General features: G+C 40.4%; 5 protein-coding genes across 8 annotated transcripts in view; 2 read left to right on the plus strand and 3 right to left on the minus strand.

Moving 5' to 3' along the window:
- The window catches only part of Myb (proto-oncogene like protein Myb), a 29,359-nt gene extending 27,263 nt beyond the window's left edge, over positions 1–2,096 (minus strand). The window contains exons 1-2 of one of the 2 annotated variants that reach the window (XM_034323020.2): positions 1,946–2,096; positions 1,366–1,499 (exon numbers count right to left, since the gene is read on the minus strand). In XM_034323020.2, coding sequence (XP_034178911.2) covers positions 1,366–1,391 — 26 coding nt within the window. In that variant the 5' untranslated portion in view covers positions 1,392–1,499; positions 1,946–2,096. Of the gene's footprint in view, positions 1–1,365; positions 1,839–1,945 lie in introns of those variants that run through there. The other variant, XM_034323012.2, reaches the window with a different exon arrangement.
- A 194-nt stretch (positions 2,097–2,290) lies between these two features.
- Hus1-like (Hus1-like checkpoint clamp component) lies at positions 2,291–3,469 on the plus strand. Its single transcript, XM_034323383.2, has 3 exons — positions 2,291–2,559; positions 2,630–3,036; positions 3,107–3,469. Exons 1-3 carry the CDS (start codon positions 2,508–2,510, stop codon positions 3,467–3,469), a joined length of 822 nt encoding a protein of 273 aa, XP_034179274.1. The 5' UTR covers positions 2,291–2,507.
- A 125-nt stretch (positions 3,470–3,594) lies between these two features.
- Positions 3,595–5,600, minus strand: Nup62 (nucleoporin 62). Of its 2 annotated transcripts, none has more exons than XM_034323238.2 (6): positions 5,388–5,600; positions 5,182–5,267; positions 4,559–5,107; positions 4,335–4,497; positions 4,027–4,264; positions 3,595–3,957 (listed from the first exon to the last, which is right to left on the minus strand). In XM_034323238.2, exons 2-6 carry the CDS (start codon positions 5,249–5,251, stop codon positions 3,595–3,597), a joined length of 1,383 nt encoding a protein of 460 aa, XP_034179129.1. In that variant the 5' UTR covers positions 5,252–5,267; positions 5,388–5,600. The 2 variants fall into 2 exon arrangements, with proteins under 2 accessions (XP_034179129.1, XP_034179135.1); XM_034323244.2 differs by having other exon boundaries at positions 5,379–5,600.
- A 121-nt stretch (positions 5,601–5,721) lies between these two features.
- On the plus strand, positions 5,722–11,094 carry LOC117603759 (uncharacterized). Of its 2 annotated transcripts, XM_034323227.2 has the most exons (5): positions 5,722–6,498; positions 6,575–7,121; positions 7,330–7,675; positions 7,746–8,004; positions 8,166–11,094. In XM_034323227.2, the coding sequence occupies exons 2-5, from the start codon at positions 6,754–6,756 to the stop codon at positions 8,678–8,680; spliced, it is 1,488 nt and encodes a 495-aa protein (XP_034179118.2). In that variant the 5' UTR covers positions 5,722–6,498; positions 6,575–6,753; the 3' UTR covers positions 8,681–11,094. The 2 variants fall into 2 exon arrangements, with proteins under 2 accessions (XP_034179118.2, XP_034179111.2); XM_034323220.2 differs by having other exon boundaries at positions 5,722–7,121.
- Positions 11,095–11,234: 140 nt separating this feature from the next.
- The window catches only part of LOC117603780 (protein Wnt-4), a 41,159-nt gene continuing 37,762 nt past the window's right edge, over positions 11,235–14,631 (minus strand). Inside the window, exons 7-9 of the mRNA XM_034323257.2 lie at positions 12,411–12,588; positions 11,948–12,179; positions 11,235–11,713 (exon numbers count right to left, since the gene is read on the minus strand). Of these exons, the coding sequence (XP_034179148.1) occupies positions 11,512–11,713; positions 11,948–12,179; positions 12,411–12,588 (612 nt within the window). The 3' untranslated portion in view covers positions 11,235–11,511. The remainder of the gene's footprint in view (positions 11,714–11,947; positions 12,180–12,410; positions 12,589–14,631) is intronic.

A 14,631-nucleotide genomic window follows, 5' to 3' on the forward strand; every position in this document is an offset into this window, starting at 1 on the left:
CAACACAATGTGTATTTTGTTACGCTTTTCTCGTACGTTGTGTGGCGCCAATATATGGACACCTTACACACGATTGTTTCTCTCGAATATTTTCTTTCGAAAAGAGAAAGCTGACCCTTTCGAGAAGAGTTTACCACGCGTTACCTTATACCTTTCTAGGTTACCGGATCCGCGAATAAGAAAGACGATATCGGTGCAAAAACTTCGACAACGTAGATAGTGGCTAACCTCGAAATTGTCGATCGCGGGATACAAGTTTTTTTATCAGCCAGACGTATCATTGAACTCTGAATTATAAGCCATCAGACAAGTTTCACAAAGGGTAAAGTACGAAGGATTTTGCTAAATACTAATCTCGCGATATTTCTAATGAATAAATAAATTTGTTAACGTATCGCGGTATTTGTTACTTGTTCCAATATAACAATAAGGACGGTATCGTGAAACAGAGGAAAGAATGTGCTTATTCTTTATGTTTCCACGTATCTTATGACCTAGGGTGAGAACCACGAGTATATGACGCTTTCTTCGTGGTGTCGTGTAATACGAAGAAGGTATAATAATGAGGAAGAGGGACGGGGAAAAGCGGAAGTTGAAAAGAGAGCAGTGTAACTAACAGTGACTAAACAAGATGAAAGAAGACAAGGAAGGAAAAACATGGGGACCGGTGCATGTTCTCTACGCATGCCACGTGTTTTACCACCTGCCTTGGCTAGACCCTCGATAATGTAAAAAAATATACATACTGATCATTTAAATACTCTGTTACCGCGAGAATATTTCCCAAGTATAATAAAATTACTGAATTTTAAGATATCTATGATTTCTATACAGAACAACCCAATTAAATTTGATGTATAATTAATATTTTGGAATATTAACCCCTCAGATCCGACACTGAGACAAATAAATGTAAATATTTTGAAAGCTATAATAATTTATTTGGAATAAAATTTGTATTGATTGTAGAGTGTCAGGTCATAGGGGTTAAACAAATGAAAGCATTTCAGAATTTTGTACCTACTACCAATGAATATCTAAATAAGGGAATATATCTAAAAACTATCGAAACAAAGTTTTTCATACCTAGAAACTTTAATCTTTGTCGTTTTCAAGTTTTGTCGGTTCGTGACCGGGGTTAATTACCTCGGAACGGAACACGGTTCGAGGATACTTTTTTCGAGGTAAAACATCGATATCCAACCACAGTATTTTAAATCGATACTTCATCAGTATTAAGGCCGTAATACTTGGTCTAACAATAGGACCATAATCGCGCGTGTTTTATTACAAATCAACAAGATAAAATATAGAACAAGTAGATGAAGGCATGGACGTTTACGAGAAAGAGATAAAGAGACTCACCTCTTTCTGGCAAACCACATATCCATCAGTACTGCATTATTCGTTGATGATCAGCTGATTTCGAAAACACCATTTCCTATGATAAATTTCTTTCGGTCGTTGGACTTGACAACATGGCCGAACTCACCCTCGATCTAATAACAAATATTCGCAACCTCTAAGGGAGAGAACGTAACGAAGACTACGGTGTCAAAGTGCTAACACTTTCCATCGGCAATGCGAAGACAAAAGACACGACCTTCCTGTCGACTGTACTTGCTTAATATGTCGTTTTTGTTTACACACAAAGCGTGACAGGACACTGATATCACGTTGCCAGAATTATGGGTTTACTCGACGTTTGCACCACGTAGGGTAATTTCTCGCGCGAAAAATAACGAATAATGTGGGTCTTTCCGACATCTACCGGGACGCTTATAAACTATAGAGTATCACAATGATTTTGGAAACGTGATAGATCAAGTAGGAAATGATTATTATCATTAAAGATGAAGGGTACTGTGCACCGATGACAAGATGTCCCATGAGAAGCACGCATTTAAATTTGTCTCATGGGACATCTTGTCATCGATGCACATACCAGAAATAACGTTGATCTTCTGAGTCACATGATTTTGACACTTTGTTCGATCTCCAAACTATATTCCGTTCAGCGAGACGAGTCACTAAATGTATACGAATTCACGTGCTCGTCGCAGGTCCGACTCACAGTATACAGTTTATAGAGAATTACATTTCACGACTTACGGCAACAGAATTTTCAAATAAACGACATACGCGTTTCACTGTAACAGGATATACTGACATGTATCGATTTCAAATCGATGCGTGTTTTCGATATGGTACTTCCGGCGACATCTAGCGGTGAGCAGCGGAATTACTGAAACAGAGAATTTTTTCCTGTAAAATTTACTTTTTTGAATAAATAAACCTTTCCTATTATTAAAAATTCAATAACTACTTTTCTAAATTTAAAATATGTTATAATTGAATAATATTTTTCATCATTAACTTCAATTAACAGCCCATCTGTCAAACGTCAGTAAAGGTTAAGCGACAAATTCCCGCGCAAAATTTGTTCAAGCAAAAAAGATTATTGCAACTTGTTGTCATTGTTGAAAAATCTTATTAGATTATCCAGTATGAAATTTAAATGTAGAATGGTAGATGTAATCGCGATGAGAGACTTTACAAGTAAGTTTAAAATTCAAAAATGTTTTCTAACCTTTTTTCCAACTTTATTATTTTGTGTCAATTGTTTCAGATATTGCTAACATTTTCGCTCGAATAACGAAACACTGTACCTTACGATTAACAGAGAACGGGCTGTGTTTTAGTGTCAGTGACGATCGAATATCAATGGTTTGGGCAGAATTATCCCAGACTCACTTTTTCACCGAATACGTAATGAGTGGCGTAACTGAAGAACAAAATGAAATTTATTTAGAATTCGATCCCACTATGCTCGCTAGATCATTAGGTTCTTTACGAATGACAGCGAAGAGTGTGAAAATTAAATTAACAAATAAACGTCAGCCTTGCCTCACCTTCGAAATTGAATTACCGTCACTGAGCATCGAATCGCGGCAATGTTTTCACGACGTTCCGGTTAGAGTGATACCACGAAGAGAATGGGCAGAGCATCAGACGCCAAATATACCGGAATTTAATGTAAGAACAATTCCTCATTCCATATCCAACATTTCGTTTACATTTTCATTTTTTATTTTTTTTTTTTAAGATATCAGTTGATATGCCTCGACTTAAACACGTGAAACATATCGTGGAGAGGATGAAAAATATGAGCCCAACAATAACATTAGGTGCAGACAAATCTGGAGGATTTGTATTACAAGTTGAAACAGACAGTGCCTCCATTTCTACACACTTTCAGAATCTCCAAGTTTGGAGTTGTAGCCAAGAACAAGATGACAAAATATCAGTCGTTATTGATGTAAAAAAATTCTACACGTTTCTTTCGTGGGATATTGTACACCCTGACAGTGTAAAATGCAATATGCTTCACGAAAGAATGGTCAACTTGCACTTACACGTGGCAGATTACCTTAAAATACAATATTTCATTCCTTCGGTAGCTACTTGAATCGTCACGTTGATTTCTGGAGTTCATATTTTCACATGATTTATCTGTACTTTTTAACGTGTAAAGGCAATCAATATAAAAGTGTTAGATTTCAATTAAACAGTTACAAAATTTGACGATTTGAATTAATTGTAAGCTAAGTTAAAGCTTCGTTCATTTTCCTGTCTAAAGTTCTGATGCATCTGATCTATTTGTTGTATTTTTTGATTAAGTAACGACGTTTGTTGATCTATCCATTGTAAGCTGTTCATGTGAGCGTTCAGTATTTTGCCGATCTGAACGATAGGATCGCTAGAATCTTGAGTACGATTAGCTTGATTTAAATGTTCGATAATTTCTTTTAAATCCTCCGACATTCGTTTTAATTGTGTATCAAGATCCTCCGCTAAACGATACGTGTACTCTCTTTCTGGATCGGAAACTGAAAGAGACGCTAATTCCTTTTCTAATGGTACCAAACAATCCTGTAATTCCTTCTGTTGGCCGACCTGTATTTGTAATGATGTTTGTAAGAGAAATATATTATTTATACTAATTCTAGTGCATTATTAACTTACAACATAGTCCAATTCATGTTCCAGCTGTTGTTGTTCAATTTTTACTCTTTCAACTTCCTGATTGAGCGTTACTATTTTTTCTCCATTACTTATCAGCAATTTATCCCAAGCATTCACTTGGGCTGCCTGATTTACGAATACTTTCTCTTGTTCTTCCAATTCCAGAGTCCATTTGTTGATAGATTCTTCAAATGAACTTATGGAGGCTGGTTGGAATGTATTTGCGGATGAACTGACCCTATATTTTATTTATTAATGAAATATATTGCGTCATATGATGTAAAAGAATAAGATAGAAAGACGCGTACGTTGTAGTTGTTCCCAATGATACTTGAGAACTAGGAGTTGTAAAGCTTGGTGCAGCAGAAGTTTTATTTAAAGAAAATCCTGTTGTTGTAGCTGCTGCTGTACTTGTGCCAAAGGCAAATCCTGTGGGTGCAGAAGTTGTTGTACTTGTATTTAAAGAGAAACCTGTAAAACAAAAAATGAATCAGTTACATGCTTTAAATATAGAAGCATCCAGAATTTATACCTGTTGCTGGAGCTGTTGTTAAGGCTGATGCTGTTGTTGCAGCAGTTGAAGCTGGAATAGCAAATCCAGTTCCTACTGCCATTGTATTTGGTGTACCGAATGTTAGTCCAGTTGTTGTAGTAGATGAAACTGCTTCACCAGCTCCCAAACCAAATCCACTAGTGAGTGGTTTAGATGCAAATGCTGATGTGGTTGTTGCAGTTGTTGTTGTAGCAGTAGTGGTGCCTCCTAGATTAAAGCCTAAAGTATTTCCAGCTGGGGCTGCTGCAGGGAATCCTACAGGTATTGCTGAGGTAACTACACCCGGAGTTGCACCCTGTGTACTTGCAGGTGTACTAATACCAAATCCTAAACCAGGAGTCTGCAAAGGCAAAGTGCTTCCAGGAGTACCAATAGGTGCTCCTAAATTAAATCCAGTATTCTGAGGAGGAGTATTAGTTAATCCAGTTCCAAATACACCTCCAGGTTTATTTTGTGCAGGTGTAGGGGTTAATGAGAACCCTGTTGGCTTTGCTGCATCTCCAGCACCAGTTGCTCCAAAGGCAAAAGCTATAAAACATATTAATTTATGAGAGAATGAAAGTTTGTTTTTCTTTCCATTACCATAAAATATGTGACTATACTTGTAGTTGGGGTGCCAGTTGCAGGAGTAGCAGTGGCTTGAGGCTTAGCAGGATTCAATGTAAAACTCATTTTTGTACTGTTTAACCTATGTAAAAATATATATTCTACATTAAAGTTAATAATTTTGAAGTATATTCAAACATTCTTGTACTTATTACACAGTTATTTCAAAATGCTATAAATATTTGTGATTAACCTTGTTCACCTTGGAAGTAAATTGGAAGACTATAAAAGGAATGTTTTAATAACAAACAGTTAATAACCACTTATAAACGATGTCTCTACTTTATGCGACTGATCTATTTTTAACACTTTCGATATTAAACTACTTCACAATTCTCATCACAAAACAGTTTACTATTTTTAAGCAACAACAAACATCTTTCAACCAGTTGTAGTCACTGTTTCAACAGAATTGAACAGAATACAGTGCCCTCTACTCTATGTAGCCATTTTAGTTACCATAGATGGCATCAGTGATCAGACATTTGTTGTGACGATGTATATTTTTCAAAATTAAAACAACTGTTCCTTATAGAATAAATAAACTTTCAACTACGAGACTTGTTAATAATAAAGTTTATAATCACATAAATATTGTACCAAAAAATTGTCTACTAACATATAATATATCGTACAATTGACCCGGTGTCGATTAGAAGGTTATGAAAATACTTTATCGCGAATGAATATTGATAGTGGAGAGAAATGTGAAATATATAATTGTGTATGATTATATATACATCATTAGACATTAATTATTCAACTGGTAGAAATAAATATTTCATAGTAACATATTGACTGACTTTATATGCAAGGTTTTATCTGTAAAAATCTTTATGCATTACACGAATATCGTACGACGAAGATACGCGTCATGTCTAAATAGAGTGCACGCACACTTGTTTAGAATGTGAGCATACATTTCCAGAACTTTTAGCCGGCTCACATGTTGGAGCTTCCCTTCTGGACCATTGACCAGAGTTGCTTACGATAGTCAAATGTTACGACCCACGCGATCATTTATGCTTCGTGGCGACCCTGTGTCAGAAACGAGTCATACGTGTTTTATTCGTTTCTTCTCAAACTGATATTTCCATCGATCTGTGTATGAAATATTTTTTGAGTGAGAAGTAGTGTTCGTCTACCGTTCTTGTGACTATAAGGCGCGAAAACTATGCAGGATTGTAAAATCTGTGCCTAGCAGACTCGCCTACGAAGTAATCTTCGCTGCGAAAGATCTCATCTCCGTGAGCTACAATTTTATGGTGAAATACTTTGTGATATTTTATGACTATAACAATTTTGGGTATTTCGTAAGTGAAATCAAGCTAGTGATTTTCAACTATTTTAAAATATCAGCGCAATTATAACAATTTGAATAAATTTTAGTATCGGTGTCTCGTGAGAGGAAGTACTGTTCCATAGTTAACGAACAACGAATTTCGAAATCGCAATTAACCGAGGAACTACTTATCAATCAGATATAACTATTCTTCCATTTTTTTTTTATTCTAACGCATTGAAAACGTTAAATTATTTTTGTCGATCGTTACCATCGCTTGGTCAAGATGCTCCCTCTCTTTGCATTATGCATGTGTCTCTATCTGGTTAACAATGCTGGTACTTCGACATTGACTACACCCCCGCAATCAGCAGTGGTAGTCGCCTTTGAAGATGTCTACGATTTATCCTTGTTAGCGAATACTTTGTCGGATCAAGGGATTGATGCTACTTTGATAATACCAGATTCGTATGAGAATGAACTTTATGAGACACTGATCGATGTTGAGGTGTTAACGGTGAAACTTAAAACTGAAGAATCCACGTCTCCAGAGAAACGAGCGGTTCAAGCCTGTGAAGCGCTCTTGACGGATGAAGGTATTGCAAAGAAAATACAGGAGATTCAGCCTACCTTCACCATATTCCCTGCACTCAGGTAAAAGAAAATGAAATAAAGAAGTTAGGAGGAAATGGGTTCGTGTCAAAACCAAGAAATTGTTATCTTTTAGTAACTACATGGGGATCCATGGAACGTAGAAACTATTTTTAGCTTCAGACGCGTGCTCCCCATCGGGCAACGTTAGACCCAAGGAACATATTCTTATTTTTCAAAATTGTTATTTAATCATTCTCTATATTTTCAGACACGATGGTTGTCTGTTACCCTGGGCAAAAACCATCGAGTCCATTCCAGCCGTATGGACCCGTAATAGGGACGAGGAGCTGTACGTATTTGAATACACGAATGCTGCTTGGCCGGTTCAGAGTGCAGGATTGTGGACACGTCTATGGACGAGCTTCTCGAGGAGGACAATATTCTCGACGACCCGAGACGAGTACGTGGCGTATGCTCTCCGGATAGCGGGGAAATACTTGCCAGACACTGGTCTCAATTTAGACAATCTTTATACCGACCTTCGTCTGATACTTTGGGGATCGGATGTCGTCTTACGTTCGGATTTCGTGCCCCTCACGCAGCTTATAGTTGAAGTTAGTGAAATGGAACATTTCTCGATACTCCTAATACTGAGAAGCTATAATTGTTATACCTTTCGTTCAGGTCGGCTGCCACCACTGCAGAGGAGCACATCCCTTACAAGGAGACCTGCATAAGTCACTACTCGAATTTAGACTTGGAACCGTAGTGGTACTTCTGGACGAGAATTACCATACCTTGATCAAGGAATTGGCCGAAAAATTGCCGCAGGGAAGGGATGGTCAAGCGTTGGTTTGGAAGAACATGAAATGGCAGAGCTCGAGCAGCGCTATGCCGGATAATCTTTTCATTCAGTCGGGAATTGATCGGCAAGACCTAATAGGTAGAGGAAGAGCACATTGAAACCTTATAATTTCTGCGTAGAATCCTAATAGGTTCTTGATTAAAGCTTTCGATAATTACTATACGGCTTTGATCTGCTTCATTCATCCGGGCGGGATCTTCGATAATTCTTCAACCCTGTTTCTTGCGTTTCATTTATAGGTTACAGTCGTACACGAGTGATGCTGAGTCATTGTGCTGATTCAGAATTGTTAGAAGCTGCCTTCCACGGAACTCCAGTGATATGCTTCCCTAGGAACTCTCAGGAATCCCAGAATGCGGCCAGAGCGGTTCAGCTGGGTTTCGCTCGCTCCACGGAAGACATTCATGCGGTGTCCAGCGAAGAAATAGCTAACACCGTGAACCAGATTCACGAGACTATGGATTACCGCGAGAATGCTCGCAAGGTTTCTCTAGCTATACGTGATAGAATAAATCCTGCGGTGGATAGGCTGATCTACTGGTTGCGTTACATGGCGAGAACTAGAGACTGGAACATTGACTTCCTAGCTGCTGATCCTTCGGTGAAAACTTTCAACGAGGATCTTCAGTTCTTCTTTGGCTTATTCGTAGGCATACTTATACTAGGGATATCCTCCACTGTCGGTTGCTTGCTGACAAGATATCTAGTCGTATCCAAGAGGATCCAGAGGTCAAAGGGAAGGTACGCCCGGTAGAGATGATCATAGGTGAACTGGAATCGATAGGATGGTTAATTACGGACACTTTTCGCATATGTATTTATATAAATGCACGTAGAGTACAGGTACATACAAATACAAATGTTACGAGCTAGGGTTTATCTCATTGCTAATGAAGAGACGTATCTATTACGAGAATACTTGATCAATAAGATTGTTTCACTGATTGACTCATTGATTGATTGATTGATTGGAAAAGCTAGAAAGTACGATGTAAACATGTTTATCATAAGAAGGGAGGAAAAAAAATAAATTACAATTTGTAATACTGCGCTCTGTATGTCGTCTCGTTGCACGAGTGCTCGCTCGTGTGCGTATATCGCCTAGATCCTTACAATGTACGGACGAATCGGTACCTAGTTTAATTCGACTCACACTTTTAAGGCCATGTTCTTCTAATTAGATCAGCTGCCTTCGTTTTCGCCTGGTGTGTGTACACCTGACCCGTACGTCTAAAATACATCATTTTCGTTGTACAACTTAGACAAAACACTTATTCTTGTATATTCGTCGTCGGCTCGTGTTGATTCCTAGGAAAAGAAAAAAAAAAGATCGAAAGAGCATTATTAAAAGACAAAAACAAGCGGTATAAAAAAGAAAAAAAAAGAGATAGAGAGAAGTCCTATGAGACATTCGATGCTTTGAGCGCGAACTCACGACTAATTGACTAGACTGTGGCTTTAATCAGCTTGGTTTAAAATTACGAAACGTCAACTTCCACTTCGTGTAATAAACATTATTTGGGGAGTAGTACGTTTGAACCGCGAAGGATGAATTCGGTGTCTTTCGATTATGCCGATTTATGAAGGGGAAACGATGAAGACAGAGAGGGCTGCGTAAAACACAGGAGCGATCACTCTTTAAAAACAGCTCCGGTCCCGTCTTCTTATTCGACGCAGCATTTTAATTAAACGTTCAATAACATCGATCGATCGTACGTGTATGCGTATATGTCTTATCTATATACAGCGCGACAGTCGTGGACGTAAAATCTACAAAACAGTAAGAAGACAGTATGTACAGTCATTGGCAGAATTGTTCCCGAACCGAGTGATCCGAGGCGAACTGTCGAGAGCGAGATCGGGATTATACGACCACATTTTTACTCCTCTTTATCTCTCTGCTCTCTTCTTTCGTCGCATCAGGAATTGAACCTCTTGCTTTCGTAGTCCGTCTCGTTCCTCGTAACTCGCATTGTTCGCCGGTACACGGCTGACACAGCGAGTCTTGTACAGTGATTCGCGAAAGTATCCGAACGGCTTGACGACAAGAAACACGAGGAAGTAGAATTAGAATTACGGGAAGGCTTGATAAATTATAGACTACATGGAATCAATTGGATGCTCAGAGGTCGTAGAGGGCGCTTGGGTGGCATTTATGGCGGAGCGACTATTGCTTTTGAACAGAATTATAACGCTAACAAGGCGAGTGGTACAGCTACTATTCCACAGTGAAATGTTCTACTCTAGCGCTAGTTACTCTACTATTTAGGCCTAGGTTACAATGGTAGTTGGATTGGGCAAGCGGATGGCAGAGTACTAAAACGAATAGTCGGAAGAGTAGAGCCGAGCAGGATTTCGTGGAATAGTAATGGTAGCCTAAGCCTTACTCTAACGATACAGAGAGTCCTAACAGTGCCATAAAATGTTCAGTTTACGTTCGAATGCTTTCGCCCTACACCGTCAGCTGGTCCGTGTTTTAGGTGAAGACAAGGTGGTTCTACGCGCTAGAGAGCATTGGTATACAATGAGATACCTACACATCGTGGAGGATCTTTTTACTTCGAATATAAATAAGATTCTCACGGCCGTACGCAGCTATGCGAGCATGAATAGGAAAGAAGAAAAAATAGAAAAAGAAGAAAGAACGAATGGTCGTCGAGTGGCCTAATAACTCGCCTAATATTAATCTAGTTATTGTTCGCTCGTGTTCAATCGCTCGCTTAACCGGACACTCATACGGAAAACACACGCGCGCCTCTCCTCCTCCTGTCGTTCTTCTTCTCCTCGGTAAATTATTAACATATTGAGTATCAGCGCGAGATCAGTACTTAAGCTGTAATTAACCTATATAAACTGCAGTAAGAGATTCAGAGAGGTCGATTCCATTAAAAATTCATGCAAAAAATTCATCCTCGTTAAATAGAGTACAATCAAAAGCTCCTCCTGTGTCTTATTACTGTCCTCTGAACTCTGTTACGCTCTTCGTCGAGTCGAATTCTCATCACATGTTCGGTTATCACCGTCGAGCCTCAACATGTTAACATTTACATAAATAAATGGGTGTACCTGAGAGTCAGACTAGCAGAATAAAGCCACTTCGCTAGACGTATCTGACGGTAATACTGTAACCATCCAACGCATCGTTTCATTGCGAAAGGATTTTCACTCTGGTTGCCTCTGTACAGGGTGTTTCAAATGAAAACTGCTCATCGTCCGATGACCTCCCTTGTCAGCGACACCCTGTAGGAGTCGAGAAACGCTTAGACACGCTCTAGCCATCCTATAGTGGACTCGCAAATACTCTGACTGTCAGGTACGGAACGCTCTAACGTAACCTGTCACGCTTTGTAGCCTCTCGCGGCGATTTTTACGACGGTTCGCGGACCGATTGCGGGCCTCGGAATTAAACTTAAAGAAAATGAATGGCGTGGTAGAAGCGCACGGTCCGTCCTGATCGATTCCAACGCGACCACGGAGGGACCGTAAGTTGTCGAAGAGGGATCCTCGTCATCGGTGATGATGCCTCGTCGAAGCGGGGTCGTGAAGCACCTATCGGTAGGCCGACCGGAATGCCAATTGCACCGTCTAATTGCACACGTGCTCTTCTCGCTTGTGCCGACATAGCTCGCACTTCACGTTACAACACCAGACGAAACGGCAGTTGCACTTCTCCGTCACGTCTCGTACTCTCGTCTGGTAACCACGGCCGCAGCACAACAGTCGACATCCGTCCAGCCCCAGAGACGTCCGGTTGCATATCCTTCCTCTGGTGCCTGGTATACCGAGTCTGCAATTCAGAAATTTACTTAGAACAACGCGTTCTTCTTGAAGCAGAATGGCATATGGCGTGTTATGCGAGAAAAATGGCGGATTTTGGGACCCTGTCTAGTGGATTTATTAGTAAAGTGGGGACTCGAGGTAGAATGGTAGTTAGGGTATAGGTTCGGTCCAATTTTCATGCTGTGTGTCCCTCTGATGGTAAGAGTAGAAGGATCGAGAGGGAAGGAAAGAAGTTGCTCACGCGATGTTCTTTTCACAGTAGTCAGGACTATCTTCGAGATAGACTAGGTCCGTTTTATTTGGTCGCTTGAGGTCCGGACGGGCGGGCCTCAGTCTTGCCGGTCTCCTTCCACCGCGTTGCGCCAGTCGTACCAAAGCTGCTCCTTCGTGCAGCGCGGCCAGAGCGGCACCAGCCACCCTGAACGCGGGTAATTTTCTCCAACACACTTTCACGCTACACGAACCGGACATACCTGTGGCACACACCATCATATTCGTGTTAAACTTATAAATCTGAGAAACATTTCAGATGGCCGCTTCTAAACAGGTCCTAGGCATGGGATACGCTTCCCCCACGAATGGTACTCGCGTCAAGTAAGGAAGAAAGGGGGATCGGTGAAACGGTGGGTCGTTGAAGCGCGAGGAATGAAAAATAAGAGCGTAGATAGCGGAAGGATTATCTCTAGGACGCGTTAATGGCTCACCGTGACACTTGCACACCCGTTGCATTCTAGAGCGGACAGCACGCCTGCCAGCCTCGCTATCGTGTTTCCTCATCAGCTGGCCAGCCAGCCCTTTCGGTCCTTGGAGAACATCCTCCTTCACCGGTTCCTCTCCACCGTCCGACCATTCTCGCGAAAACTTCTCTCCGAAATGTATATCCTGAGTGCAAACAAATTTTATCGTTAATTTTTAATCAACTACCCAAGGTAGTGTTATGTAGGGTAAAGTTTCCTGTTTAAATGTATAATATTTTCACACCTTGAATCCTCCTGCACATCGTGGACCATTGATGATCCATCAAATATTTACCAACAGTCTCTAAACAATTAAATCCCTGGTGGTCTATACCTCGAGTATCTCTTGGACCAATATGACCCCGTAGAGATTCGGGCCTCTAGTGACCTCTATGACACGAATTTGCACCTGAGTGCATTCAGCGAATATTCACCATCTCCGATTCATATCTAAGGGGTTGAAATTGGTACAATCGATCCATCTCTAGGATAAGAAATTCTTCTCGTCCCGACGGAGGAGGACATCTAGAGACGACTTATCGACGAGAGGTACGGGTTTGTTCGTTTGTTAAATCTCGAAAGCCGTGCGAGCGAGTCGGCAAACATCATTATCTCCGAAAATCTGTCAACGACTGGAACCGAGAGACGTTCGTCCCACGGGATCTAACTCGTTAAGAAGATCCGAGGTTCGAGGCTCGCCGCAGAAGTGGCCAACACGGTAAATCCCTAAGGTAAAATACGCCACTTTTCCCAAAGCTTTCCTCTTCCTGTCACGTGACTTTCTTCTCGAGCACGTGTCCCATTTTTTACCACCTCTCTCCTCGTTTCGTTCCTTTTTCACTCTACTCCTAGACCATTTCTCTTCTCTTCACTGTGTGTTGTTTTTTCTCACGTTCTTCTCTTTCTACTTGTTTAACCCTTTTAGCGTCACATTTTTTTCATTTCTTTCTTTCTTCTCTTTTTTGCGTCTTTTCTCCCTTTAACTAGACTAATCGATGCTTTTGTTCTTGTCTTTATTTTCTATTTTCCTTCAACGTCTCCTTTTCACTTTCTCATTTTATTTGTTTCTTCTTTAACACCTTCCTAAATTCTACACCTGTCCTAAATTTCTTTTCTTTCTTCTATTATTTTTTTTTGTTGTTGAAATTTTCCATCTTTCACCGTTTCTCCGGATCCTTTTCCCCTCCCGGCTATTTCGCAGGGGTATTTACGTATTTACGTCGGTGTGTATCGCTCACGTGCGAGTTACGTGGCCGATATGTCCGGCTGGACGGGGCAAAGAGGTGGTGGGTTGTTGCAACTTAACAAGCTTAGCCCCCTTAATCCCCTTGTAAGCTAGCAATGTCTACAAGGGGTCAGCCGTACGCATGAAATGCATCCGTTTACAGGACGAGCTTTGTCTTCGTCCAGGGTTAAGGTTTACGTCGACCGACCGTACAAGAGATCGAGACGACTAATTGGGGATGCCAGTTCGGGGCAGTGCTTCCCTACCCCTTTATTCGTTAAGGGTGTTCCGCCCGATCGAAAATTATAAAATACACAATTTTTTTTTTTTTAAGAACACTGAGAACATTTTTTCATTTTCAACCCTTAACGATACTAATAATTGTTATCGACGTTTCTTAAAATAATAATGGAAAATTCTTTTTATTATCCCATGACGAGAGAAGAGTGTTCTTATGGCTGTTTTCGTATATTAGCACAGCGAAGTCTAACAATTGAATAGCTGATAGAACGCAGTCTGACGGTGGTTGAAAAGTAGCAGACGACGCGAAGAGTTTCCGAGAAAAAGCCGGTGGTAGCTGTTCTCTGTGCCGAGGGGTTGGTCCCCCGAGCCCCGTGTACGCGGAACGCAAAGAAAGGATACTGTTACGTGTGCCTCCGGTGTTTCTGTTCGCCCCCAAAGGGTGAAAATAATCGTCGTTTGTCGGTGGAATGGAATTCTATTAACTTGTGGAACAAGCACGGTTTTGTCATTTATTTTATTCACGATTGGAAACCTTTCAAGTTGAAACAATTATTTTGCAAAATATAGTTTCTGTTTAAAAAATTTCTAAAAAACCAAAGACTTTCATATGTTACCTGGGTATTCGATTTCAAAGTAGTTTATAAATAAAATTGATAAGGAAAGAAATGTTGTAGAGCGGAAGTATCAGACGCGTCTTATTTTTTTTTTTTTTTCAAGAAC

This window comes from Osmia lignaria, chromosome 9 (assembly GCF_051020975.1).
Source record: "Osmia lignaria lignaria isolate PbOS001 chromosome 9, iyOsmLign1, whole genome shotgun sequence".
Lineage (NCBI taxonomy): Eukaryota > Metazoa > Arthropoda > Insecta > Hymenoptera > Megachilidae > Osmia > Osmia lignaria.